The sequence below is a fragment of the Tinamus guttatus genome, unplaced genomic scaffold (assembly GCF_059628265.1).
Source record: "Tinamus guttatus ecotype Peru unplaced genomic scaffold, ASM5962826v1 Tinamus_guttatus_pri_ptg000433l, whole genome shotgun sequence".
NCBI lineage: Eukaryota > Metazoa > Chordata > Aves > Tinamiformes > Tinamidae > Tinamus > Tinamus guttatus.
In genome coordinates, this window is record NW_028288967.1 from 331,320 (window position 1) to 359,191 (window position 27,872).

At 68.3% G+C, this 27,872-nt stretch overlaps 1 protein-coding gene across 1 annotated transcript; it reads left to right on the top strand.

Moving 5' to 3' along the window:
• Positions 1 to 1,485: 1,485 nt before the first annotated feature.
• Positions 1,486 to 27,872, top strand: ITGA5 (integrin subunit alpha 5). Its single transcript, XM_088531769.1, has 30 exons — positions 1,486 to 1,661; positions 2,773 to 2,903; positions 3,467 to 3,570; positions 4,331 to 4,454; positions 5,273 to 5,334; positions 5,817 to 5,862; positions 7,072 to 7,197; positions 7,950 to 7,994; positions 8,112 to 8,155; positions 8,576 to 8,632; positions 9,849 to 9,901; positions 9,981 to 10,192; positions 11,557 to 11,748; positions 12,849 to 12,894; positions 12,960 to 13,067; positions 13,666 to 13,721; positions 13,827 to 13,981; positions 14,068 to 14,205; positions 15,089 to 15,156; positions 15,864 to 16,014; positions 18,261 to 18,353; positions 18,447 to 18,526; positions 19,428 to 19,508; positions 19,591 to 19,681; positions 20,450 to 20,602; positions 21,421 to 21,504; positions 22,193 to 22,306; positions 24,205 to 24,306; positions 26,600 to 26,722; positions 27,771 to 27,872. The coding sequence occupies exons 1-30, from the start codon at positions 1,486 to 1,488 to the stop codon at positions 27,852 to 27,854; spliced, it is 3,099 nt and encodes a 1,032-aa protein (XP_088387895.1). The 3' UTR covers positions 27,855 to 27,872.

Below are 27,872 nucleotides of genomic sequence, written 5' to 3' on the forward strand. Positions count from 1 at the left end.
CCCATAGCGGTTCCCAATCCTGGTTCCAGTTTTGCTCCTGATCCTGGTGCTGGTTCTGTCCCTGCAGTGGTTCCCTTGGGGGTTCCCCCTCCTGGAGGGGACTCCCGATCCCAGTCCCATCCTGGTTCCCAAGGAGGTTCCCCATTTCCAAGGGGGTCCTGATCCCAATCCCAGTCCCAGTCCTGTCCCAGCCCAGAGCGGTTCTTGGCTCCCATGGGGGTTCCCAGTCCCAGAGAGGGATCCCACTCCCATCCCAGTCCCGATCCTATCCCATTTCCTGCTCCCGGTTCCATCACATTCCCAGTCCCACTCCCATCCCGCTCTCATTCCTGGTGTCATCCCAGTCCCATTCCCACACTCGGTGCTGTCCCAGTCTTGGTGCCATCCCGGTCTCGGTGCTGTCCTGGTCCTGCTCCCACTCTCAATTCCGTCCCGCTCCCAGCTCGATCCCGGTCCCAGGGCCACCCTGGTCCCGTTCCTGCTCCCAGTTTCATCCCGGTCCCGTCCCTGTCCCGTTCCCTGTCCCCATCCTGTTCCTGTTCCCAGTACCGTCTGATTCCCACCCCGATGCCAGTTCCGGCCCGCTCCCATTCCCGTTCCCACTCCTGTTCCCATCCCATTCCCATCCCAGTCTGGTCCCCACTCCCAGTCCCATTCCCGCTCCCATTCCCATTCCCGCTCCCCTCCTGTTCCTTTCCCGCCCCGTTCCCATTCCCGCTCCCATCCTGTTTGTGTCCCGTTCCCATTCCCGCTCCCATCCCGTCCCGTTCCCATTCCCGCTCCCGGTCCTGTTCCCTTCCCTTCCCGTCCCGTTCCTGTTCCCGTCCCGTTCCCGCTCCTGTCCTGTTCCCGTCCCCGTTCCTGTTTCCGTCCTGTTCCCGTCCCGCTCCCGGTCCTGTTCCCATTCCCGCTCCCGTCCCGTTCCCGGTCCCATTCCCGCTCCCGTTCCCATTCCCACTCCCATCCTGTTTGTGTCCCGTTCCCATTCCCGTCCCATTCCCGTCCCCATTCCCGCTCCCGTCCCGTTCCCGTTCCCGTCCCCATTCCCGCTCCCGTCCTGTTCCCGTCCCGCTCCCGGTCCTGTCCCCATTCCCGCTCCCGTGCCGTTCCCATTCCCGCTCCCGCTCCTGTCCCGTTCCCGTTCCCATTCCCGTTCCGTTCCCGCTCCCGGTCCCGTTCCCGTTCCCATTCCCGCTCCCGGTCCCGTTCCCGTCCCGTTCCCGTTCCCATTCCCGCTCCCGTCCCGTTCCCGTCCCCATTCCCGCTCCCGTCCCCATTCCCGCTCCCGTCCTGTTCCCGTCCCGCTCCCGGTCCCGTCCCGGGCGGGCGGCGCTGGCTCCTCCCGCGGTGACTCACGCGGGGCGGGGCCCCCCCGGCCACTCGCCGAGGGGACGCGGGAGCGGCGGCAGCGCCGAGCGCGGCCCGGACCGACCCGAACCCGGACCCGAACCGGGACCCGAACCCGAACCCGAACCCGAACCCGCCATGGCCGCGGTCCGGCCCGGGCCCCGCCTGCCGGTGCTGCCGCTGCTGCTGCCGCTGCTGCTGCCGCCGCCCGCGGCCGCCTTCAACCTGGCGGCGTCGCGGCCCGTCTCGTTCCGCGGCGCCCCCGGCTCCCTCTTCGGCTTCGCCGTGGACTTTTACCTGCCCCGGCCGCGCAGGTCAGCGCCGGTACCGGCACCGGGAGCGGCACCGGGCGGGGGCGGCCCCGGCGCGCGGAGCCCGGACGGGCCGCGGAGCAACCGGCGCCGCGACGGGGGGGAAGGAGCGCGACGGGGACCCGGGCGGGGACAGCGCGGGGGGACCCGGAGCGGGCGGCCGGTAACGGGACCGGGAGCGGGGCGGGCGGCGGGTAACGGGGCCGGGAAGCGGCTCCCGCCGGGGCGGAGCCGCCGCCGCCCCCGGCGCTCGAGCCGGGACAGGGAGCGGGGTCGGAACCGGCACCGGGGGGTCCCGCGGTCCCGTTTCCCCCCCGCCGCGGCCGGCAGCGTTTCCGGCACCGGGGCCCCACCGAGACCCGCAACTTCCTGCGGGGCGGCGCGGCCGGGGCTGCCCTGGGGCGGGGGGCCCAGGCGTCCGGCGCTGCCCTCCCCCCCCATCCCCGAGCCAGAGCCCGCGGGGGGCCCAGGCGTCCGGCGCTGCCTCCCTCCGCCCCCCGCAACATCCCAGACCCCGCGAGGGGCCCAGGCGTCCGGCCCTTGCCCTGCCCCCTCCGCCGAGCGAAGCTCCTGGAGGGACCCGGGCGTCCGGGCACTGCCCTGCCCGCCCCTCGAGCCAGACCTCGCGAGGGGCCCAGGCGTCCGGGCACTGCCCTGCCTGCCCCCTTCCCCTCCCCGCCCCCGCCTGGCCCCAAACGCCGGGAAGGGCCCAGGCGTCCGGGCACGGCCCCACCCCCCAGCCTGACCCAAACCCCGGGAGGGGCCCAGGCGTCCGGGCACTGCCCTGTCTCCTCCGCCTTCCCCCGTGCCTGTCCTAGACCTAGGGAGGGGCCCAGGCGTCCGGGCACAGATTTGCCCCCCTCCAGCACCCGGCTGCCCCCCGCTCCGAATACACTTGGGTGCTCAGTGTCCCCCCACGTCTCCTCCCTTGTCCTGGGTGTCCCCACCCTGTCCCGGGTGCCCCCCCCGCCGTGGCTGGAAAGAGGGAACGGAGCCGCTGCCGGACGGGCTGACTCAGAGGTGACGGAGGGGCCCAGGCGTCCGGGCGCCCACACGTTCGGCCGGGGGGGGCTGGGGGTTCCCGCTGACGTGTCCATCCCACCCCCCCCAACAGCTTCAGCATCCTGGTGGGTGCCCCCAAGGCCAACACGAGCCAGCCCGATGTCACCCAGGGTGGCGCCGTCTACTACTGTCCCTGGCACCCCGAGCCCGGCGCCTGCACCCGCATCGAGTTCGACCACCTCGGTGAGGGCGCGGGGACACGGGGACATGGGGACAGGGGCAGCCGTGGGGACAGGGACCATGGGTATGGGGACAGGGGCAGCCATGGGGACAGGGGATGGGAACAGCATGAGGATGGTGGCCGCAGGAATGGGGACAGAGGGCGCGGGGACAGTCATGGGGACAGGGCACTGTGGGGATGGGGACAGGCTTGGGGACAGGAAACTGGGTATGGGGACAAGGAGCCATGGGGACAGGGACAGCCATAGGGACCCACTGCTGTGGGGCAGCGGCTGGCACAGGGATGGGGTTTGGGGACAGGGAACTATGGGGACAAGGAGTGACATGGGGACAGGAAGCCATGAGCATGGGGACAGGGCTTAGGGATGGGGACAAGCGCACAGCCCTGGGGACAGCCAGGCATGGGGACCTGTGGGGACAAGGACAGGGTCAACCGGCCATGGGACAAGTGGGGCTGGGGAGGGGGGTCCTGCATGTCCCATGTCCCCCCAACAGGGACGCTGAGGGGCTGGGGACCCCCCAGTGCCATCGTGACTGTCCCCCCCATGACACCTTTGTCCCCCCAGGCACCCGCAGTCACGACTTTGGTGGCAACAGCAGTGACACCGTCGAGTTCAAGTCCCTGCAGTGGTTCGGGGCCACCGTGCGGGCGCACAACAACTCCATCCTGGTGGGGACATGGGGGGACACAGGGGACATGGGGACACGGGGGGACATGGGGGACATGGGGACACAGGGGACATGGGGACATGGGGGGACACAGGGGACATGGGGACATGGGGGGACACGGGGGGACATGGGGACACAGGGGGACATGGGGGACCTGGGGACACAGGGGACCTGGGGACACGGGGGGACATGGGGGACACGGGGGGACATGGGGGACATGGGGGGACATGGGGGACATGGGGGGACAGGGGGACATGGGGGACATGGAGACACAGGGGACATGGGGACACGGGGGGACATGGGGGGACAAGGAGACATGGGGGGGTGTGGATGCATGGGGACATGGGGACATGGGGGTGTGGGGAGGAGATTTGGGGCTCCATGTGGGAGGGACAGGGGGAAATTTGGGGCTCATGGGGGACATGGGGACAGAGGGGACATGGGGGATGTGGATGCATGGGGACATGGGGACATGGGGGTGTGTGGGGGGGAGATTTGGGGCTCCGCGTGGGAGGGACAAGGAGAGATTTGGGGCTCATGGGGGACATGAGGACACTGGGGGACATGGTGGAAAGGGGATGGATGTTGCAGCAAGTGGTGGGGACATGGGAGGGTGAGGGGACATTGGGACATGGACAGAAGGGGACACGTGGGGACATGGAGGGGATATGGGACACAGGGGGGTCTGAGGGCTCGTGGGTGCACAGGGACAAGGAGGAGGGACACGGGGGACCTGGGGGTGACGCGGTGGCCGTCCCCAGGCCTGCGCCCCGCTCTACAGCTGGCGCACGGTGAAGGACGAGCCGGGCCGGGACCCCGTGGGCTCCTGCTTCCTCTCCGTGGGCAACTTCTCCAAGTTCGTGGAATACGCGCCCTGCCGCTCCGGTGCGTGCGGGGACGGCCGGGGACAACCCGGGGACAAGGGACACCCCTGGGGACACCCTGGGGACACCCTGGGGACACCCCTGGGGATGTCCTGGGGACAAGAAGACACCCCTGGGGACACCCTGGGGACACTCCTGGGGACAGGGGGACACCCCTGGGGACGTCCTGGGGACAAGAAGACACCCCTGGGGACACCCTGGGGACACTCTGGGGACAAGAGGACACCCCTCTGGGGACACCCTGGGGACACGGGGACACCCCTCTGGGGACACCCCCAAGACACCCCCTGGGGACACCCTGGGGACATCCTGGGGACACCCTGGGGACACGGGGACACCCCTCTGGGGACACCCCCAAGACACCCCCTGGGGATCCCCCGATGATACCTCTGGGGACACGCGGACATCCCCGGTGACACCCCGGAGGACACCTCTGGGGACACCCCCTTGGAGACATTCCCAGGGACCTGGAGACCCCCATAGGGGACACCCCTGGGGACACTGGGGACATTGGGACACCTCTGAGACCGGCCCCCCCCGGTACACCAGGACACCCCCCCGGGGATACCCCCCTCTGCAGACACCAGGACACCATCGAGACACCCTTGGGGACACTGGGGACATTGGGACACCCCCCACGGGGTGCCACCATGGACCCGTCCCCTGGCACCTCCTGAGCCACCACCTTGGCTGATGTCCCCATCCCTTGTCACATCCCACCCTCCATCCCGGGGTGACACCCCTGTACCCCCCCCCAGCACAGCACCCATGGGTGGCCCCCTAACCCCCCTGTCCCCCCTGTCCTTTCTGTCCCCATAGACCTGAACTCGGAGGCCGGGCAGGGCTATTGCCAGGGGGGCTTCAGCGCTGAGTTCACCCAGGTGACACAGGGGACACAGGGGACATGGGGGGGACATGGGGTTGAGGGTACTCAGGTGGCCTGGGGGCCACAGGGTTGTATAGGGGTGGGAGGATATAGGGGTATATGGAGCACATGGGGGGCACATGGGGGGCACCCGGGGGTCTATGGGGCACGTTGGGAACATATGGGGTGCATGGAGGTGTATAGGGACCCCTGGGGGGGGTATAGGGGCACGGGGTGGGGCACAGGGGGGCTATAGGGGGCACAGGGGGTATATGGGGCATAGAGGGGCCCATGGGGGTATGTGGGGACACTTGGGTTGTATAGGGGCACCTGGGGTTGTATAGGGGCACCCAGGGGTGTATAGGGGCACCGGGGGATCTATAGGGGCACCGGGGGGTGTATGGGGCCTAGGGGGACCCATAGGGTCCAGGGGGGCCCTGGAGGTGCTGGGGGGTCCCTGGGGGGGGGTTCCCCGCTGCTGACCCCCCCTCTCCGCAGACGGGGCGGGTGCTGCTGGGCGGCCCGGGCAGCTACTTCTGGCAAGGTGAGAGCGGCACCGGAACCGGTACCAGCACCCGGTACCTGTGCCCAGCACACAACACCCGCACCCAGCGCCCAACACCCAGGACCTGCACCCAGCACCCAACACCTGCACCCAGCGCCCAACGCCTGCGCCCAACGCCTGCACCCAACACCCGCACCCAGCACCCAACATCTACACTGAACACCCAGCAACCAACACCTGCACCCTGCACCTGCACCCAGCGCCCAACACCTGCACCCAGCACCCAACACCTGCACCCTGCACCTGCACCCAACACCCATACCCAACACCAGCACCCAACACCTGCACCCAGTACCCGCACCCATCCTGCCTGCAGGGTGCTGGGCATGGGGTCCCTAGGGTGCTGCGTGTCCAGGGCTGCAGGACAGCGGCTACGCTGGGTGCCCATGAGTGCAGGGGTGCACAGCACCCATGGGTGCAGGTGTCCAGAGGTGCATGGGGGCAGGTGGTTCAGGACACCCCTGGGAGCAAGGCACAGGGGTGCCGGGTGCGCAGGGGCACCCATGGGTGCAGGTGGTTCCGGACACCCATGGGTGCAGGTGTCCGGCGTTGCAGGTGGTTCCGAACACCCATGGGTGCAGGTTGCAGGTATTTGCAGGTGCATGGCACCCAGGGGGGCAGGTGGTTCAGGACACCCCTGGAAGCAGCGCGCAGGGGTGCCGGGTGTGCAGGGACACCCATGGGTGCCGATGGTTCCAGACACCCATGGGTGCAGGTGTCCGGGGGTGCAGGTGGTTCCGGCCACCCATGGGTGCAGATTGCAGGTATTTGCAGGTGCATGGCACCCAGGGGTGCAGGCGCCCAGGGCACCCCCAGGAGCAGCATGCAGGGGTGCCGGGTGGGCAGGGACACCCATGGGTGCAGATGGTTCCAGACACCCATGGGTGCAGGTGTCCAGGGGTGCAGGTGGTTCCGGCCACCCACGGGTGCAGGTTGCAGGTATTTGCAGGTGCATGGCACCCAGGGGTGCAGGCACCCAGGGCACCCCCGGGAGCAGCGTGCAGGGGTGCCGGGTGTGCAGGGACACCCATGGGTGCAGATGGTTCCGGACACCCACGGGTGGAGGTTGCAGCTATTTGCAGGTGCATGGCACCCATGGGTGCAGGTGTCCAGGGCACCCCCGGGAGCAGCGCGCAGGGGTGGCGGGCGCGCGGGGGCACCCATGGGTGCTGACGCGGCCGCGCGCAGGCCAGGTGATCTCGGCGACGCAGGAGCAGATCGAGGCCGCCGACTACCCCGAGTACCTGATCCAGGAGGTGGCCGGGCAGCTGCAGACGCGACAGGCGGCCGCCAGCTACGACGACAGCTACATGGGTGCGCGGGGGCTCCATGGGTGCATGGGGAGCTGCATGGGTGCACATGGCATTGTATGGGTGCACGGGGGCTGCATGGGTGCGCTGGGAGCTGTGTGGGTGCAGGGAGCTGCACGGGGTGCTCAGGGCATTGCATGGGCGCACGGGCCAGTGCATGGGTGCAGGGAGCTGCACGGGGTGCCCAGGGCATTGCATGGGCGCACAGGGCATTGCAGGGTGCATGGAGCTGCATGGGTGCAGGGAGTTGCATGGGCGCACAGGCCAGTGCATGGGTGTGTGGGGAGCTGCACAGGGTGCCCAGGGCATTGCATGGGCGCGCAGGGCATTACATGGGTGCAGGGAGCTGCATGGGTGCACGGGGCATTGTATGGGTGCAGGGAGCTGCATGGGTGCATGGGGCACTGCATGGGTGCACAGGGAGCTGCAAGGGTGTGCAGGGTGCTGTGTGGGTGCACAGGGTTGCATGGGTGCTGAGGGGGTGTGCAGGAAGCCGCATGGGTGCGTGGGACATTGCACATGTTGCTGCAAGGGTGCATGGGTGCATGCAGGGGTTGCATGTGTGCCGAGTGGGTGTGCAGGGGACTGCATGGGTGCGTTGGGTGCTGCACGGGTGCACATGGGGGCTGCATGGGTGCATTGGGTGCTGCATGGGTGGGGGGCTTGAGGACATGCTGGGGCACAGGGTGGCACCCAGTGCTCGTGGTGACACCGGGTGACACCGGGTGACACCTTGTGCCCCTCTCGCTCCCGCAGGCTACTCGGTGGCCGTGGGTGAGTTCAGCGGGGACGAGACCCAAGGTAGGGATGGGTGTCCCTGGGTGCGGGTGTCCCCAGGTGTCCCCAGGTGTCCGCGGGTGCCCCGGGGACACGTGGCCCTGGCACCCACGTGTCCCCATGTCCCCTGGCTCCTCGCAGACTTCGTGGCCGGTGTCCCCAAAGGCAACCTCACCTACGGATACGTAAGGCGACGGGAATGGGTGCTGTGGGTTGGGTGCTGTGGAGCTTTGGGTGCTGCATTTTGGGGTGCTGCACTTTGGAGTGCTGCAGGTTTTGGGTGCTACGGGTTTTGGGTGCTGCAGGTTTTGGGTGCTGCAGGTTTTGGGGTGCTGCATTTTGGGGTGCTGCACTTTGGGGTGCTACAGTGTTGGGTGCTGTGGGGTTTGGGGTGCTGCAGGTTTTGGGTGCTGCAGTTTTGGATGCCATGGGATTTTGGGTGCTGCAGTGTTGGGTGCTGTGGGGTTTCGGGTGCTGCAGTGCGGGGTGCTGCAGTTTTGGATGCCATGGGGTTTTGGGTGCTGCACTTCGGGGTGCTGCGGGCAGGGGGTTCCGCCAAGGCGCCCGGACGCCTGGGCCCCTGGCGAGCTTGTCCCCTGCGCCAGGTCACCATCCTCAACGGCACCAACATGAGGTCCCTGTACAACTTCTCGGGGGAGCAGGTGAGAGGCCGGGTGCCCCTGGGGTGCCTGGGTGCCCATAGGGGCTGCAGGGTGCCCCATACAGCCTGGGGGTGCCTGGGAGGGTGTAGGGAACCCATGGGGGGTGCAGGGCCCCCATGCAGTTTGGGGGTGCCCATTGGGGGTACTGGGTGCTCATAGGGGGTGCAGGGTCCCCATGCACTTTGGGGGTACCCAGGGGGGTGCAGGGTGCCCGGCGGGGTACAGGGTCCCCATGGGAGGTGCAGGGTTTCTATGGGGGTTGCAGGGTCCCCATGAGGGGTGCAGGGCCCCCATGCACTTCGGGGGTACCCGGGGGGTGGAGGGTGCTGGGGTGGTGGGTACAGGGTCCCCATGGGGGGTGCAGGGTGTCTATGGGGGGTGCAGGACCCCCATGCACTTTGGGGGTGCCCATAGAGGGTGCAGGGTACGCAGGGGGGTGCAGGGCCCCCATGCAATTTCGGGGTACCCAGGGGGGTGCAGGGTGCCTGGGGGGGGTACAAGGTCCCCATGGGGGGTGCAGGGTCCCCGTGCACTTTGGGGGTGCCCATAGATGGTGCAGGGTGCCAAGGAGGGGTGCAGGGTGCTGGGGGGGCGCTGGGTGCCCATAGAGGGTGCAGGGCCCCCATGCACTTTGAGGGTACCCAGGGGGGTGTAAGCTGCTTGGAGCGGGGTACAGGGTCCCCATGGCAGGTGCAGGGTGTCCATGGGGGGTGCAGGGCCCCCATGCACTTTGGGGGTACCCAGGGGGGTGCAGGGTGCCCGGGGGGGTTGTACAGGGTCCCCATGGGAGGTGCAGGGTCCCCATGGGGGGTACAGGGTCCCCATGGGGGGTGCAGGGTCCCCATGGTGGGTGCAGGGCCCCCATGCACTTTGGGGGCACCCATAGAGGGTGCAGGATGCCAAGGAGGGGTGCAGGGTGCTGGGGGGGCGCTGGGTGCCCATAGAGGGTGCAGGGCCCCCATGCAGTTCAAGGGTGCCTATAGGGGGTGCAGGGTACCCAGGGGGGTGCAGGGTCCCCATGGGGGGTGCAGGGCCCCCATGCACTTTGGGGGTACCCAGGGGGGTGCAGGGTCCCCATGGTGGGTGCAGGGCCCCCATGCACTTTGGGGGCACCCATAGAGGGTGCAGGATGCCAAGGAGGGGTGCAGGGTGCCGGGGGGGCGCTGGGTGCCCACAGAGGGTGCAGCCCCCCCCACAACACCCCCCCCCACCCCAGATGGCCTCCTACTTCGGCTACGCAGTGGCCGCCACCGACATCAACAACGACGGGTGAGCGCAACCCCCCCCCCAAAATAACCCCCCCGCACCCGGACGCCGGGGCCCCTGGTGACCCCCCCGGTGCCCCCAGGCTGGACGACGTGCTGGTGGGCGCCCCGCTGCTCATGGCGCGGGCCGAGGGGCGGCTGCAGGAGCTGGGCCGGGTCTACGTGTACCTGCAGGCGCCGCGCGGCGCCCGGCGCCCGCCCGCGCCCGCCCAGGCCCTCAGCGGGGCCCAGGAGTTCGGGCGCTTCGGCAGCGCCATCGCCCCCCTGGGCGACCTCGACCAGGACGGCTACAACGGTGGGTGCTGGGGGGGGAATGGGGTGCACAGGAGGGTGCTCAGGGGGTGCATGGAGGGGTGCAGGGGGTGCATGGGGGTGCACATGGGGGTGCACAGGGGTTGCTTGGGGAGGTATGGGGGTACAGGGGATGCACGAGGGGATGCAGGGGGTGCACAGGGAGGTATCGGGGTGCAGGGGGTGCACGGGGTGCACAGGGGGTTGGAGGGGTGCATGAAGGGGTATGGGGGTGCATGGGGGTACAGGGGGTGCATGGGGGGCTGCACAGGGGGATGCAGGGGGTGCATAGGGGGTGCATGGGGGGTGCAGGGGGTGCATGGAGGGGTATGGGGGTGCATGGAAGGGTATGGGGGTGCATGGAGGGGTGTATGGGGGGTGCACGGGGGATGCAGCTGGTGCATGGGGAGGCGCAGGGGGTGCATGAGGGGGTGGGAAGGGTATGGGGGTGCATGGGGTGCACAGGGGGATATAGGGGGTGCATGGGGGGGTGCACAGGGGGGTGCAGGAGGTGCATGGAGGGGTGCACAGGGGGGTGCATGGGGGGTGCAGGGGGTGCAGGGGGTGCATGGAGGGGTGCATGTGGGGTGCATAGAGGGTGCAGGGGGTGCATGGAGGGGTGTATGGGGGGGTTGCAGGGGTGGATGCAGAGGGTGCATGGGGGGTGCAGGGGGTGCATGGGGGTTCAGGGGGTGCATGGGGAGGTATTGGGGTGCAGGGGGTGCACAGGGGGATGGAGGGGTGCATGGAGGGGTATGGGGGGTCTGGGTGCAGGGGATGCACAGGGGGATGCAGGGGGTGCACAGGGGAGTGCAGGGGGTGCAGGGGTGCATCGGGATGTTGGGGCTGCCCAGGCGGGTGCAGGGGGGATGCACAAGGGTGCCCAGGAGGGCGCCCAGGGGGTCCTGGGGGTGCACAGGGGTCTGGGTTGGGGTGCAAGGGGGATGCACAGGGCTGCATGGGGATATTGAAGGGTGCCTAGGAGAGTGCCTAGGAGGGTGCCCGGGGGTCCTGGGGGTGCACAGGGGTCCAGGTTGGGGTGCAAGGGGGATGCACAGGGGTGCAGGGGGTTATCGAAGGGTGCCCAGGAGGGTGCCCGGGGGGTCCTGGGGGTGCAGAGGAGCCCGAGGGGGGTGCAGGGGGGATGCACAAGGATGCAGGGGGTTATCGAAGGGTGCCCAGGAGGGTGCCCGGGGGGTCCTGGGGGTGCACAGGGGTCCAGGTTGGGGTGCAGGGGGGATGCACAAGGATACATGGGGTTATTGAAGGGTGCCCAGGAGGGTACCCAAGGGGTGCAGGGGTTGCACAGGGGTACCCGGTGGGTGCCGGGCGCCCGCTCCAGGCCACCCCACTGACGGGTGCCCGCAGACGTGGCCGTGGGGGCACCCCTGGGCGCCGAGGGGCTGCAGGGGCTGGTCTACGTGTACAACGGGGGCGCCGGGGGGCTGCGCGCGGAGCCCTCCCAGGTGCTGCAGGGCCACTGGGCGCCCGGCCGCGCGCCCGACTTCTTCGGCTCGGCCCTGCGCGGCGCCAAGGACCTGGACGGGAACGGCTACCCGGGTGAGCGCCGCACCCCAGGGTGCTCCTGGGCATGGGGACAGCCGGGATCACCCATCCATGGCCATTCCCACCCCATGGGTGCTCCTTGGTTGGGATCACCCATCCATGGCCATTCCCACCCCATGGGTGCTCCTTGGTTGGGATCACCCATCCATGGCCATTCCCAACTCATGGGTGCTCCTTGATTGGGATCACCCATCCATGGCCATTCCCACCCCATGGGTGCTCCTTGGTTGGGATCACCCATCCATGGCCATTCCCACCCCATGGGTGCTCCTTCATTGGGATCACCCATCCATGGCCATTCCCACCCCATGGGTGCTCCTTGGTTGGGATCACCCATCCATGGCCATTCCCACTCAATGTGTGCTCTTTGATTGGGGTCACCCATCCATGGCCATTCCCAACCCAAAGGTGTTCCTTGGCTGGTGTCACCCATCCATGGCCATTCCCACCCTATGGGTGCTCCTTGATTGGGATCACCCATCCATGGCCATTCCCACCCCATGGGTGCTCCTTGGTTGGGATCACCCATCCATGGCCATTCCCACCCCATGGGTGCTCCTTCATTGGGATCACCCATCCATGGCCATTCCCAACCCATGGGTGCTTCTTGATTGGGGTCACCTGGGTGCTCCTTGGCCAGTGTCACCCATCCATGGCCATGCCCACCCCATGGATGCTCCTTCATTGGTGTCACCCATCCATGGCCATGCCCACCCTATGGGTGCTCCTTGGTTGGGATCACCCATCCATGGCCATTCCCACCCCATGGGTCCTCCTTGGCTTGGAGTCACCCATCCAAGGCCATTCCCACCCTATGGGTGCTCCTTCATTGGGATCACCCATCCATGGCCATTCCCACCCTATGGGTGCTCCTTCATTGGGATCACCCATCCGTGGCCATTCCCAACCCATGGGTGCTCCTTGGTTGGGATCACCCATCCATGGCCATTCCCAACCCATGGGTGCTCCTTCATTGGTGTCACCCATCCATGGCCATTCCCACCCCATGGGTGCTCCCTCATTGATGTCACCCATCCCTGGCCATGCCCATGGGCACCCCATGGCGATGCCACCCCTGACCCCTGTCCCCGCAGACCTCATCGTGGGCGCCTTCGGCGTGGACACGGCCGTGGTGTACAGGTGAGTGCCACCCCGGGGGACACGGGGACCGCGCGGGGACGGTGCCAGCGCCGCTGTCCCCGCAGGGGCCGCCCCATCGTCTACGCCAGCGCCTCGCTCAGCATCTTCCCCACCATGTTCAACCCCGAGGAGCGCGGCTGCGCCCTCGAGGACACCGGCGTCCTTGTCCCCTGGTGGGTGCCACCGCGGGCAGCCCTTGGGGACACGGGCTGAGCGCCTGGGGACATTGCGGGGACAGGGGGGTGTTGTCACCTGTTGTGGTCGTTGAGGGGCTGGGGACATCCAGGGGACACCAGAAGGGGCCTGGGGGCTGCGGAGGGGCTGGGGACACTGGGGAGGCCTGTGGGGGTGGTGACACCCAGGGGACCGTGTCAGGGGTCTGAAGAGCTGAGGACAACCAGAGGACATAGGGGCAGATCCGGAGGGTCCTGCGGGGTTGGTGACACGGAGGGGACATTGTGGAGGGTGGTCAGAGGGGCTGGGGACACCGGAGAGGGGGCCCTGGGGGATCCGCAGGGGTTGGGGACACCCAGGGAACACCAGGGGGGTGTGTGGGGTGTTGGGGACACCCAGGGGACATTGCGGGTAGCAAGAGGGGTTGGGGACACCAAGGGGAGAGGCAGAAGGGCTGGGGACACCAGGGAGGGAGGGGAGGGAGGGGACAGTCTCGGGTGGCACAAGGGGGACCCGAGAGCGTCCCGGGGTGGCAGTGGGGACCGCCGGGGCCATCGGGACGTCCTTGTCACCCACCCCGTCCCCTGTCACCCTCAGCATCAACCTGAGCTTCTGCCTCAACGCGTCGGGGAAGCACCTGCCCGGGGCCATCGGTGAGTGCGGGGCCACCGGGGCCACCGGGGCCACCGGGGCCACCGGGGCCACTCGCCCAGACGCCTGGGCCCCTCCCGGACGCCTGGGCCCCTCCCGCCCCGCAGGCTTCGCGGTGGAGCTGAGCCTGGACGGGCTGAAGGCCAAGGGCGCCGTGAAGCGGGCGCTGTTCGTGGCCGGGCGCCAGCCCGCGCTGGCGCTGTCCCTTGCTGTCCCCAACGGCGCCGGCGCCCAGTGCCGCGACATGAAGATCTACCTGCGGGTGAGGGGACAGCGCGACGGGGACAGCGTGACGGGGAGGCGCTTGGGGACACTGATGGCACCGCGCGTGTCCCCATCCGTCCCCAGAATGAGACGGAGTTCCGGGACAAGTTGTCACCCATCGTGGTGGCCCTGAGCTTCGGCCTCGACCCGCTGGCGCCCGCTGACCGCCACGGCCTGCGGCCCGTCCTGGACTACCAGGCGCGCACGCGCATGGAGCAGAAGGTAGCGCCACCCGCGGGTCCCCCTTGTCCCCTCCTGGTGTCACCTGGGGTGACTTAGGGCCACCTGGGGCCACCTAGTGTCATTGGGGGCCATTGTGGTGGTGCCTCATGGAACCCGGGCACTCTGGGGCCACCTGGGCTTTGAGGTGGCACCTTGTGCAATGTGGTCACCATGGTGCCACCTGATGCCATTTGGCCACCATGGTGCCACCTTGGGCCACTTGGTCACTGTGGTGTCACCTCATGCAGCATGGTCACTGTGGTGCCACCTGGTACAACCTGGTCACCTTGGTGCCACCTGGTGTCACCTGCTCATTGTGGTGCCACCTCATGCAACGTGGTCACCATGGTGCCCCTCAGTGCCACCTGGTCACCATGGTGCCACCCAGTGCAACTTGGTCCCTCTGGTGCCACCTGGTCATTGTGGTGTCACCCTGTCCAACCTGGTCACCAAGGTGTCACCTGGTGCAGTCTGGCTGCTGCAATGTCCCCCAGTGTCACCCATGCAGATGCAGTGCCCCTCAGTGCAACACGGTGCCACCCTGTGTCACCCGGTAGCACAATGTGACCCGCTGCAGTCACCCAATGTCACCCAACGCAGGCTGGTGCCACTCAGTGCCACCCAGAGCCAGTTAGTGCCACCCAAATGCCCATGCAACCTGTTGCAGTGTGCGATACCACCCAATGTCACCTAGAGCAACCCAGTGCCACCCTGGGCAAACCAAGGTGTCACCTGGAGTTACTCAATGCCACCTGGTGCCACCTAGGGTGACATGACACAACCCAGGGCCACCCATCCTGGTGCCACCCGGTGACACTCAACCCCACAGGGTCCGGGGGGTGGCCCGGCCCCGTGTCACCCACTGTGTCCCCTCTCGTGCCAGGCCCACATCCAGCTGGACTGCGGCGAGGACAACATCTGTGTGCCTGACCTACAGCTGGACGTCTTCGGGTGAGGACGGGGCGGGTGACACTGCGGGTGACACCGCGGGTGACACCGTGGGTGACATGACAGGTGACGCCATGGGTGATGCCGTGGGTGACATGGTGGGTGACCTGATGGGTGACATGATAAGTGATGCAATGGGTGACACCGCGGCTGATATGATGGGTGATGCTGTGGGTGACATGACGGGTGATGTGAAGGGTGATGCCACGGGTGATGTGATGGGTGGCGCTGTGGGTGGGTGACATGACAGGTGACACCGTGGGTGACACGATGGGTGACGTGATGGGTGATGCTGGGGGTGACGCCGTGGGTGACATGATGGGTGATGTGATGGGTGACGTGATGGGTGATGCTGGGGGTGACGCCATGGGTGATGCGATGGGTGATGCTGTGGGTGACACGATGGGTGACGCCGCGGGTGACGCGATGGGTGACTCTGTGGGTGACTCTGTGGGTGGGTGACAGGATGGATGATGCTGCGGGTGACACCACGGGTGATGTGATGGGTGATGCAATGGGTGTTGCGATGGGTGACGCTGTGGGTGACGCCGCGGGTGACGCGATGGGTGATACCGCGGGTGATGCGATGGGTGACGCTGTGGGTGACATGACGGATGACACCACGGGTGACGCCGCGGGTGACGCTGCGGGTGACGTGATGGATGTTGCGATGGGTGACGCTGCGGGTGACGCGGCCGCTGGCCCCGCAGGGACCGCCGCGCCGTCTACCTGGGCGACCGCAACAGCCTCAACGTGACGTTCAACGCCCGCAACCAGGGCGAGGGCGGCGCCTACGAGGCCGAGCTGCTCGTGCGGCTGCCGCCCGGCGCCCAGTACACCGGGGTGCTGCGCCCGCACGCGGTGCGCAACGGGCACGGGGACGGGGGGACGGGGACGGGCTGGGACCTCCCGGGGAACGTGGGGACCCTCCTGGGGAACGTGGGGACAGGGGGACCCTCCTGGAGTTCATCCGCATGGGGGGGGCGGGTCCTGCTGCCGGGAATGTGGGTGCTGGTGACATGGGGGTGCCCGAGGGTGCCCGGGGTACCCAGGGGTGCAGAGAGCGGTTCCAGGGGGTGCCCAAGGATGCCCAGGGGTGCTGGTGACACGGGAGTGCCCGGGGGTGCCCAAGGATGCAGGTGCTGGTGACACGGGGATGCCCGAGGATGCCTGGGGTACCCAGGGGTGCAGGCAGCGGTTCCAGGGGGTGCCTGAGGAGGCAGGTGCTGGTGACACCAGGGTGCCTGGGGGTGACACCAGGGTGCTCAGGGGTGCCCAAGGATGCAGGTGCTGGTGACACGGGGGTGCCTGAGGATGCCCGGGGTACCCAGGGGTGCAGACAGCGGTTCCGGGGGGTGCCCGAGGATGCAGGTGCTGGTGACACCGGGGGGCTCAGGGGTGACACAGGGGTGCCCAGGGGTGCCCAAGGATGCAGGTGCTGGTGACACGGGGGTGCCCAAGGGTGACACGGGGGTGCCCAGGGGTGCCCAAGGATGCGGGCGCAGTTGCCAAGGGGGTGCCCGGGGTACCCAGGGGTGCAGAGAGCGGTTCCAAGGGGTGCCCAAGGATGCAGGTGCTGGTGACACCGGGGTACCCAGGGGTGACACCAGGGTACCCAAGGGTGACACAGGGGTGCCCAAGGATGCAGGTGCTGGTGACACGGGGGTGCCCGAGGGTGACACAGGGGTGCCCGGGGGTGCCCAGGTGTGCCCAAGGATGCAGGTGCTGGTGACACGGGGATGCCCGGGGTACCCAGGGGTGCAGACAGCGGTTTCGGGGGGTGCCCGAGGATGCAGGTGCTGGTGACACCGGGGTACCCAGGGGTGACACAGGGGTGCCCAGGGGTGCCCAAGGATGCGGGCGCAGTTGCCAAGGGGGTGCCCAGGGTACCCAGGGGTGCAGACAGCGGTTCCATGGGGTGCCCAAGGATGCAGGTGCTGGTGACACAGGAGTGCCCGAGGATGCCCGGGGTACCCAGGGGTGCAGACAGCGGTTCCAGGGGCTGCCTGAGGAGGCAGGTGCTGGTGACACCGGGGTACCCAGGGGTGACACAGGGGTGCCCAGGGGTGCCCGAGGATGCAGGTGCTGGTGACACCGGGGGGCTCAGGGGTGCCCAAGGATGCAGGTGCTGGTGACACGGGGGTGCCCGAGGATGCCCGGGGTACCCAGGGGTGCAGACAGCAGTTTCGGGGGATGCCCAAGGATGCAGGTGCTGGTGACATCGGAGTGCCCAGGGGTGACACCGGGGTGCCCAGGGGTGCCCGAGGATGTGGGCGCAGTCTCCAAGGGGGTGCCCGGGGATGCCCAGGGCTACGGACGCGGTTCCAGGGGGTGTCCGAGGATGCAGGTGCTGGTGACACCGGGGTACCCAGGGGTGACACAGGGGTGCCCAGGGGTGCCCAAGGATGCAGGTGCTGGTGACACGGGGGTGCCCAAGGGTGACACGGGGGTACCCAGGGGTGCCCAAGGATGCAGGCGCAGTTGCCAAGGGGGTGCCCAGGGTACCCAGGGGTGCAGACAGCGTTTCCATGGGGTGCCCAAGGATGCAGGTGCTGGTGACACGGGAGTGCCCGGGGGTGCCCAAGGATGCAGGTGCTGGTGACATGGGGATGCCCGAGGATGCCCGGGGCACCTAGGGGTGCAGAGAGCGGTTCCAGGGGGTGCCCAAGGATGCAGGTGCTGGTGACATGGGGATGCCCGAGGATGCCCGGGGCACCCAGGGGTGCAGACAGCGGTTTCGGGGGGGTGCTCGAGGATGCAGGTGCTGGTGACATCGGAGTGCCCAGGGGTGACACGGGGGTGCCCAGGGGTGCCCGAGGATGAAGGTGCTGGTGACACGGGGGTGCCCAGGGGTGAGACCGGGGTACCCAGGGGTGCAGACAGCAGTTCCATAGGGTGCCCAAGGATGCAGGTGCGGGTGACACGGGGGTGCCCAGGGGTGCCCGAGGATGTGGGCGCAGTCACCAAGGGGGTGCCCGGGGATGCCCAGGGCTACGGACGCGGTTCCATGGGGTGCCCGGGGACGTGGCCGCGGCGGGGGGTCCCCGCGGGTCCCCGCGGTGCCAGGGGCACCCCTGGGTGCCGGCGCTGACGGGTCGGCGCCGCAGAACTTCTCGCAGCTGAGCTGCGAGCTGGAGCGCGCCAACGGCACCAGCACCCTCATCTGCGACCTGGGCAACCCCATGAAGGCGGGCGCCAGCGTGAGTGCGGGGACGGGCACCCATGGGTGCTGGGGTGGGGGGCACCCATGGGTGCTGGGGGGCTCACCTCCCCCACCCCAAATGTGTCCCCAGATCTGGGGGGGGCTGCGCTTCACCGTGCCCCACATCAGCGAGAACAGCACCAGCGTCCGCTTCGAGCTGCAGATCCGCAGGTGCCAGGGGCACCCATGGGTGCTGGGGGGGCACCCAAGGGTGCTGGGAGGGTCCCTGGGGTGCGCGTTGGTGCTGGGGGGGTGCATGGGGGAATATTGGGGTGATGGGGGGGAGATTCTGGTGGGGGCACCCATGGGTGCTGGGGTGGGGGGTGTCCCTCAAGGGAGGGTCTCAGTGGGGTCCTGTGGCTGCAGGTGGCTCCAGGGACAGGACTGTGGGTGGTGGCAGTCCCTGCATGATGGCAGTCCCTGGGGTGGGTGACACTCCCCAGGAGTGGCAGCGGACCCTGCATGGTGGCAGTCCCTGTGTGATGGCAGTCCCTGGGGTGGGTGGCAGTGCCCACATAGTGCCAGTCTGTATAGATGGTGGCAGTCCCAGGGGTTGGTGACAGGCCCCAGGGGTGGTGGCAGTCCCTGGGGTTGGTGGCAGTCCGCAGGGGTGGTGGCATTCCCTGCATGGTGGCAGTCCCCAGGTGGTGGCAGTCCCTGTCACTGGTGACAGTCCCTAGGGGTGGTGGCATTCCCTGCATGGTGGCAGTCCGTGGGGTTGGTGACCGTCCCCAGGGGTGGTGGCCATCCCCACATGGTGCCAATCTCTATAGATGGTGACAGTCCCCAGGAGTGGTGGCATCCCCTGCATGGTGGCAGTCTCTATAGATGGTGGCAGTCCCAGGGGCTGGTGACAGTCCCCAGGGGTGGTGGCAGTCCCTGCATGGTGGCAGTCCCCAGGGGTGGTGGCTGTCCCCACATAGTGCCAGTCTCTATAGCTCGTGGCAGTCCCAGGGGTTGCTGATGGTCCCCACACGGTGCCAGTCCCCGCGCGGTGTCGGTCCCGGTGGCATCGCGCGCTGCCCCGCGGTGCCACCCCGCTCCATGTCCCCGTGTCCCCATGTCCCCGCAGCTCCAATGCCAACGGCTCGCGCAGCGCCGCGGTGGCCCTGGCGCTGGAGGTGCGCGCGGCCGCCCGCCTGTCCTCGCACGGGTGAGTGTCCCCAAGGCCAGCGCCGCGCAGGGATGCAGCCGCCACCGCTGTGTCCCCACCGCCACCGTGTCCCCACCCGCAGGGTGTCCCGGCCCGACGTTGTCACCCTCCCCGGCACCGCGGGGACCCCGACGGAGCAGGACGTGGGGCCCGAGGTGGAGCACGTCTATGAGGTGGGAGCTGGGGACGTGTCCCTAAGGCCGGGGATGTGTCCCCAAGGCCAGCAGGGACATGTCCCTGAGTGCAGGGGGACGTGTCCTCAAGGCTGGGGACATGGCCCCAAGGCCAGCAGGGACATGTCCCTGAGCACAGGGAGATGTGTCCCCGAGCCCAAGGGGACATGTCCCCAAGACCAGGGGGATGTGTCCCCAAGCCCAGGAGAGTCTATGTCCCTAAGACCAGGGGGTCCCTGTCCCCAAACCCAGGGGGGGTCTAGGTCCCCAAGCCCAGCAGGGACATGTCCCCAAGGCCATGGAGTCCCTGTCCCCAAGCCCATGGGTGTCCGTGACCTCCCTGTTGGGTGCCCATGGTCCCACCATGGGTGTCAGTGTCCCCATGTCCCACCCTTGGGTGCCCATGTCCCAACCATGAGTTCCCATGTCCCACCCATGAGTTCCCATGTCCCATCCATGGGTGTCCATGTCCTCCCTGTTGGGTGCCCATGGCCCCACCATGGGTGTCAGTGTCCCCATGTCCCACCCCTGGGTGCCCATGTCCCATCCATCCGTGTCCATGTCCCACCCCTGGGTGCCCATGTCCCATCCATGGGTGCCCATGTCCCACCCCGGGTGTCCGTGTCCCATCCATGGGTGCCCATGTCCCATCCACGGGTGTCCATGTCCCACCTCCACAGATGTCCCACGTCCCCACGTCCCCTCCCCGGGTCAGGTGGCCACGTCCCCCCGTGGCCGCGGTGCCACCCGCCGTGTCCCCTCCGGCAGGTGGTGAACGAGGGCCCCAGTCCCATCAGCCAGGGGACCCTGGAGCTGCTCTGTCCCCTGAGCCACCGCGGGCGGCCCCTGCTGCTGGTCACCGGCCACTCGGGACCCCCCAACTGCACGGCCAGCCCCCCCGTGGGCACCCTGCCCCCCTGGGTGGGCACCCTGGGGACAGCGGGGGGCATTGGGTGGCATTGGGACATGGAGGGTGGCACTGGGTGGCACTGGGACATGGGAGTGGTGGGCACACTGGGTGCCATTGGGACGTGGAGGGTGGCACTGGGACATGGAGGTGATGGGGACACTGGGTGGCATTGGGACATGGAGGGTAGCACTGAGTGGCACTGGGACATGGAGGGTGGCACTGAGACATGGAGGTGATGGGGACACTGGGTGGCCCTGGGATGTGGGGGCACTGGGGAGGTGGTGGCACTGGGTGGCATTGGGACGTGGAGGGTGGCATTAGGTGGCACTGGGACATGGGAGGGGTGGGGACACTGGGTGCCATTGGGACATGGAGGGTGGCATTAGGTGGCACTGGGACATGGAGGTGATGGGGACACTGGGTGGCCCTGGGATGTGGGGGCGCTGGGGAGGTGACAGCCCTGGGTGGCATCGGGACATGGAGGGTGGCATTAGGTGGCACTGGGACATGGGAGTGGTGGGGACACTCAGTGGCCCTGGGTGGAGTGTGGCCCTTGAAGGTGGGGGTGGCCCTGGGGACACTGGGTGGCATTGAGAGGCAGGTGGGCCTGGGAGGTGGTGATGAGGGGTGACACTGGGGACAATGGGGGCCTCAAGACACAGGGGTGGCCCTGGGGGGGCCGTGCTGCGTGGCAGGGTCCTGTGGGCGGTGGTGACAGTCCGCATGGGGTGACGGTCCCTATGGGGTGACTGTCCCCATGGCGTGACGGTCCCTGCGGGGTGACGGTCCCCTCCTTGGTGACTGTCCCCTCCCTGGTGACTGTCCCCAGCTGGAGCCGGGCGCCGAGCGGCCCCACGTGCAGCGGCGGGAGGTGACATGGGGGGGCGGCCCCCCCGGCAGCGCCCACGTCCTGGTCAGTGTCCCCAACCGCGGGGGACAGCGGGGACGGGGGGACAGGGCCGGGGGGGCTGCAGATCCCCAGGGCTACGGGGGACCGGGGACAGGGGGGGGGGTGTGAGTGCGCGGTGACACGGGTGTGTGGTGACATGGGTGACGTGTATGGTGACATATGTGCATGGTGACATGGGTGACGTGCATGGTGACATGGGTGACACAGGTGTGCAGTGACATGGGTGACGTGCATGGTGACATGGGTACACGGTGACATGGGTTCACGGAGACATAGATGACATGGGTGCGTGGTGACACAGGCATGCAGTGATGTGGGTGACGTGCACGGTGACATGGGTGCACAGGGACATGTGTGCATGGTGACACGGGTGTGCGGTGACATATGTGCAGGGTGACATGGGTGTGTGAGTGCCCCGGTGTGCAAGGCCAATGTGTGGATGTGCGGATGTTGCGGGTGTCCCCATGTGCGGGTGTTGTGGGTGCCGCTGTGCGAGGGTCCCGCTGCCAGGTGTCCCCATGCGCGGATGTTTTGGGTGCAGGTGTCCCAGTGTGTGGGTGTTGCGGGTGTCCCCATGCGCGGGTGTTTTGGGTGCGGCTGTCCCGGTGTGCGGGTGTTGCAGGTGTCACGGGTGTCCCCATGCGCGGGTGTTGCGGGTGTCGCGGTGTCCCCGCTGACGGGCTGTCCCCAGTCCTGCTCCGGGGGCGCCTGTTTCCGCCTGCGCTGCCCGCTGGGGGGGCTGGCGAAGCAGCAACGGGCCAGCGTGCGGCTGCGCTTCCGCGTGTGGGCGGCCTCCTTCCCGCACGTGAGACAACAGCGGGACAACAGCGGGACCCCCGGGACCCCTGGGACCCCCTGGGACAACCTGAGACCCCCCGGGAGCCCCTGGGACCCCCGCAGGAGCCCCCTGGGACCCGCAGGACCTCTTGGGACCCCCATGACTCCCTGAGATCCCCTGGGACCACCTGGGACCCCCCCAGGACCCCCTGGGACAACCTGAGACCCCCCGGGAGCCCCTGGGACCCCCCCAGGAGCCCCCTGGGACCCTCGGGACCCCCTGGGACCACCTGGGACCCCCCCGAGAGCCCCCTGGAACCCCCATGACTCCCTGGGACCACCTGGGACCCCCTGGGAGACCCTGGGAGACCCTGGGACCCCCCCGGGAGCCCCCTGGGACCCGCAGGACCTCCCAGGAGCTCTTGGGACCCCCATGACACCCTGGGATCCCCTGGGACCACCTGGGACCCCCCCGGGAGCCCCCTGGGACCCCCCCGGGAGACCCTGGGACCCCCCCAGGAGCCCCCTGGGACCCACAGGACCTCCCGGGACCTCTTGGGACCCCCATGACCCCCCAGGACCCCCTGGGACCACCTGGGAGACCCTGGACCTCCTGGGACCCCCATGACCCCCTGGGATCCCCTGGGACCACCTGGGACCCCCCCAGGAGCCCCCTGGGACACCCAGGACCCCTGGGACCCCCTGGGACCACCTGGGACACCCCATGACCCCCTGGGACACCCCTGGGACCCCTGGAACCACCTGGGACCACCAGGGACTCCCCCCCGGGAGCCCCCTGGGACCCACAGGACCTCCTGGGACCCCCACGACCCCCTGGGACCACCAAGACTCACCCCGGGTCCCATCTGGGACACCCCTGGAACCACCTGGGACCACCTGGGACCCCCAAGACCCTAGGACCCCCCTGACACCCCTGGGACCATCAGGCCCCCCCCCATGACCCCTGGAACCACCTGAGACCCCCCAGGGACCCCGTTGAGACCCCCCTGACCCTCCCACCCCTCCAGGTTCACCCCCCCAAGGACCCCTGGGTGCCCGGGGTGCCCCAGACCGGGGTGCCGGGGTCTGGGGGCTCTGGGTGCTGGGTTTGGGGTGCTGCTATCTGGGGCCCAGGGCTCAGGCTTGGGGGTGCTGGGTCTGGGGTGCTGGGTTTTGGGGTGTTCGGGGTGCAGGTTTGGGGGGCACTGGGTTTTGGGGTGTTCGGGGTGCAGGTTTGGGGGTGTTCGGGTGCAGGTTTGGGGGGCACAGGGTTTTGGGGTGTTTGGGGTGCAGGTTGGGGAGTGCTGGGTTTTGGGGTGTTTGGGGTGCAGGTTTTGGGGTGTTCAGGGTGCAGGTTTGGGGGGGGCACACGGTTTTGGGATGTTCAGGGTGCAGGTTGAGGGGGTGCTGGGTTTTGGGGTGTTCAGGGGTGCAGGTTTTGGGAGGGCACAGGGTTTTGGAGTGTTCGGGGTGCAGGTTTTGGGGTGTTTGGGTGCAGGTTTGGGGGTACAGGGTTTTGGGGTGTTCGGGGTGCAGGTTTGGGGGGCACAGGGTTTTGGGGTGTTTGGGGTGCAGGTTGGGGGGTGCTGGGTTTTGGGGTGTTCGGGGTGCAGGTTTGGGGGGCGCTGGGTTTTGGGGTGTTCGGGGTGCAGGTTTTGGGGTGTTCGGGTGCAGGTTTGGGGGGCACAGGGTTTTGGGGTGTTTGGGGTGCAGGTTGGGGAGTGCTGGGTTTTGGGGTGTTCAGGGCACAGGTTTGGGGGGGCACTGGGTTTTGGGGTGCAGGTTTTGGGGGGCGCTGGGATTTGGGGTGCTGGGGGTGGTTCGGGGGTGCTGTTTCGGGGGACTCCGGGGGTGCCGGTTCCGGGGGTGCCGTTTTGGGCCCCGGTTCCGGGTGCTGGTGCCCACCCCGTGCCCTCCCCGCCGCAGCGGGAGCTGCCGGCGCCGCTGCTGCTCTGCGAGGCCGAGTACCAGGCGCTGCGGATGCCCCATCGCGTCCACCCGCCCGCGCTGCCCCGCGAGCGCCTCCAGGTCGGGGGCACACGGGGACATGGGGGGACATGGGGACATCAGGGGACACGGGGAGACACGGGGGGACACAGGGACATGGGGACATGGGGGGATGGGGGGACATGGGGACACCCCCGGGTGGGACAGGGACCCCAGGCAATGATGGGCACCACGTGTTGGTGCTCAGGGGTGACCTGGGAGCTCTATGGGAGGCCCATGGGTGGCAATGGAAGGTCCGTGGGTGGCCCTGGGAGGTCAATGGCGCCCATGGGTGGCCATTGGTGTCCATGGAAGGTCCATGGGAGGTCAGTGAGGCCCATGGAGGGTTCATGGGTGGCCCTGGGAGGTCAATGGGGCCCATGGGTGGCCATTGGTGTCCATGGAAGGTCCATGGGAGGTCAGTGAGGCCCATGGAGGGTTCATGGGTGGTCCTGGGAGGTCAATGGGGCCCATGGGTGGCCATTGGTGTCCATGGAAGGTCCATGGGAGGTCAATGAGGCCCATGGAAGGTCCATGGGTGGCCCTGGGAGGTCAATGGCGCCCATGGGTGGCCATGGGTGCCCATTGGTGTCCATGGAAGGTCCATGGGTGGGTCTGGGAGGTCAATGAGGCCCATGGGTGGCCATGGATGCCCATTGGTGTCCATGGAAGGTCCATGGGAGGTCAGTGGGGCCCATAGGTGGCCGTGGGTGCCCATTGGTGCCCATGGAAGGTCTATGGGAGGTCAATGAGGCCCATGGGTGCCCTGGGAGCTCAATGGGGGCCCTGGGAGGCCATGGGTGGCCCATGGTGCCCATGGTGGCTCTGTGGTGCCCATGGGTGCCCCATGGTGCCCGTGGTGGCTCCATGATGCCCGCAGTGGCTCCATAGTGCCCATGGTGGCTCCGTGGTGCCCATGGGTGCTCCATGGTGCCCGCAGTGGCTCCGTGGTGCCTGTGGGTGCCCGACGGCACCCACAGTAGCTCCATGGTGCCCGCAGTGGCTCCGTGGTGCCCATGGGTGCCCCGTGGTGCCCAGAGTGGCTCCGTGGTGCCCACAGTGGCTCCATGGTGCCCATGGGTGCCCCATGGTGCCCATGGTGGCTCTATGGTGTCCGCGATGGCTCCATGGTGCCTGCAGTGGCTTCGTGGTGCCCATGGGTGCCCCATGATGCCCACAGTGGCTCCATGGTGCCCATGGGTGCCCCAGGGTGCCCGCGGTGGCTCCGTGGTGCCCACGGTGGCTCTGTGGTGCCCATGGTGGCTCCATGGTGCCCATGGGTGCCCATGGTGGCTCTGTGGTGCCCATAGTGGCTCCGTGATGCCTGTGGTGGCTCTGTGGTGCCCACGGTGGCTCCATGGTGCCCATGGGTGCCCATGGTGGCTCCGTGGTGCCCATGGGTGCCCCATGGTGCCCGTGGTGGCTCCGTGGTGCCTGCAGTGGCTCCGTGTTGCCCATGGGTGCCCCGTGGTGCCCACAGTGGCTCCATGGTGCCCATGGTGGCTCCGTGGTGCCCACGGTGGCTCCATGGTGCCCACGGTGGCTCTGTGGTGCCCATGGGTGCCCCATGGTGCCCGTGGTGGCTCCATGGTGCCCACAGTGGCTCCATGGTGCCCATGGTGGCTCCGCGGTGCCCGTGGGTGCCCCGTGGTGCCCACAGTGGCTCCGTGGTGCCCACAGTGGCTCTGTGGTGCCCACGGTGGCTCCATGGTGCCCATGGGTGCCCCATGGTGCCCATGGTGGCTCTATGGTGCCCGCGGTGGCTCCGTGGTGCCTGCAGTGGCTCCATGGTGCCCATGGGTGCCCCGTGGTGCCCACAGTGGCTCCGTGGTGCCCGTGGTGGCTCTGTGGTGCCCACGGTGGCTCCATGGTGCCCATGGGTGCCCATGGTGGCTCTGTGGTGCCCATGGTGGCTCTATGGTGCCCGCGGTGGCTCCGTGGTGCCTGCAGTGGCTTCGTGGTGCCCATGGGTGCCCCGTGGTGCCCACAGTGGCTCCATGGTGCCCACAGTGGCTCTGTGGTGCCCATGGTGGCTCCGTGGTGCCCATGGGTGCCCCATGGTGCCTGTGGTGGCTCCGTGGTGCCTCCAGTGGCTCCGTGGTGCCCATGGGTGCCCCGTGGTGCCCACAGTGGCTCCATGGTGCCCATGGTGGCTCCGTGGTGCCCACGGTGGCTCCATGGTGCCCACGGTGGCTCTGTGGTGCCCATGGGTGCCCCATGGTGCCCGTGGTGGCTCCATGGTGCCCGTGGTGGCTCTGTGGTGCCCGCAGTGGCTCCGCAGGTGCTGACGTCCCCGCGGTGGCTCCGCGGGTGACCATGTCACCCGGTGCCGCAGGTGGCCACGGCGCTGCAGTGGGCGGGCGCGGGGGGCGGCCCCGCGGTGCCCGTCTGGATCGTGGTGCTGGCGGCGCTGCTGGGGCTGCTGCTGCTGGCGCTGCTCAGCTACGGCCTCTACAAGGTGGGGACACGGGGACACGGGGGGGACACTGGGGGACATAGGGACACGGGGGACACAGGGACACTGGGGGACATGGGGACACTGGGGGACATGGGGACATGGGGGGACACGGGGACACGGGGGGACACTGGGGGACATGGAGACACGGGGGACGGGAACACGGAGGGACACTGGGGGACATGGGGATGGGGGGACATGGCAATGGAGGGGACATGGGGACACGGGGGGACACAGGGACACTGGGGAACACAGGGGGACATGGGGACACTTGGGGACATGGGGGACATGGCGATGGGGGGGACACGGGAACACGGAGGGACATGGGGACATGGGGATGGGGGGGACATGGGGACACTGGGGGACATGGGGAGTCATGGGGGGACATGGAGGGATGGAGGGATATGGGTGGTGCAGAGGGCATGGGGACTTGGGGGGCACGGAGGGCACAAGGGGACATGGTTCTGGGGACATGGGAAGCAGGGGATAGAGGTGGCATGGGGGACAGAAGGGAGATGGGGGACATGGGGACACATTGGGCACAAGGATATGGGAGGCAGAGACAAGGGGACACATTGAGTATGGGGACATGGGGCACATGGGAGAGGCCATGGGTGGCTTGGGGGGGACCTGGGGACACAGGTGACACAGAGGGGACATGGGCGCATGGGAGAGGACATGGGTGGCTCAGGGGGACCTGGGGATACGGGTGGCACAGGATGGACACAGGTGACATGGGGGGGACATGGGCGCATGGGAGAGGACACGGGTGGCTCAGGGGGGACCTGGGGACACAGGATGGACACAGGTGACACAGAGGGGACATGGGCGCATGGGAGAGGACATGGGTGGCTCAGGGGGGATCTGGGGACACAGGATGGACACAGGTGACACAGAGGGGACATGGGGACACGGGTGGCACAGGATGGACACAGGTGACACAGAGGGGACATGGGTGCATGGGAGAGGACACGGGTGGCTCGGGGGGGACCTGGGGACACGGGTGGCACAGGGGGACATGCAGGTGACAGGTGCCCCCCCCCGGGTGCAGTTGGGCTTCTTCAAGCGCTCGCTGCCCTACGGCACCGCCATGGAGACGGCCCAGCTCAAACCGCAGGCGGCCTCCGAGGCCTAGGGGACACGGGGACACCGG

Excerpts from the sequence above, each read along its gene's own strand:
- ITGA5 (XM_088531769.1), top strand. The coding sequence starts at position 1,486 with ATGGCCGCGGTCCGGCCCGGGCCCCGCCTGCCGGTGCTGCCGCTGCTG. Across the intron at positions 3,571-4,330 it reads CGCACAACAACTCCATCCTG|GCCTGCGCCCCGCTCTACAG; the intron begins GTGGGGACATGG and ends GGCCGTCCCCAG. Across the intron at positions 5,335-5,816 it reads TCAGCGCTGAGTTCACCCAG|ACGGGGCGGGTGCTGCTGGG; the intron begins GTGACACAGGGG and ends CCCTCTCCGCAG.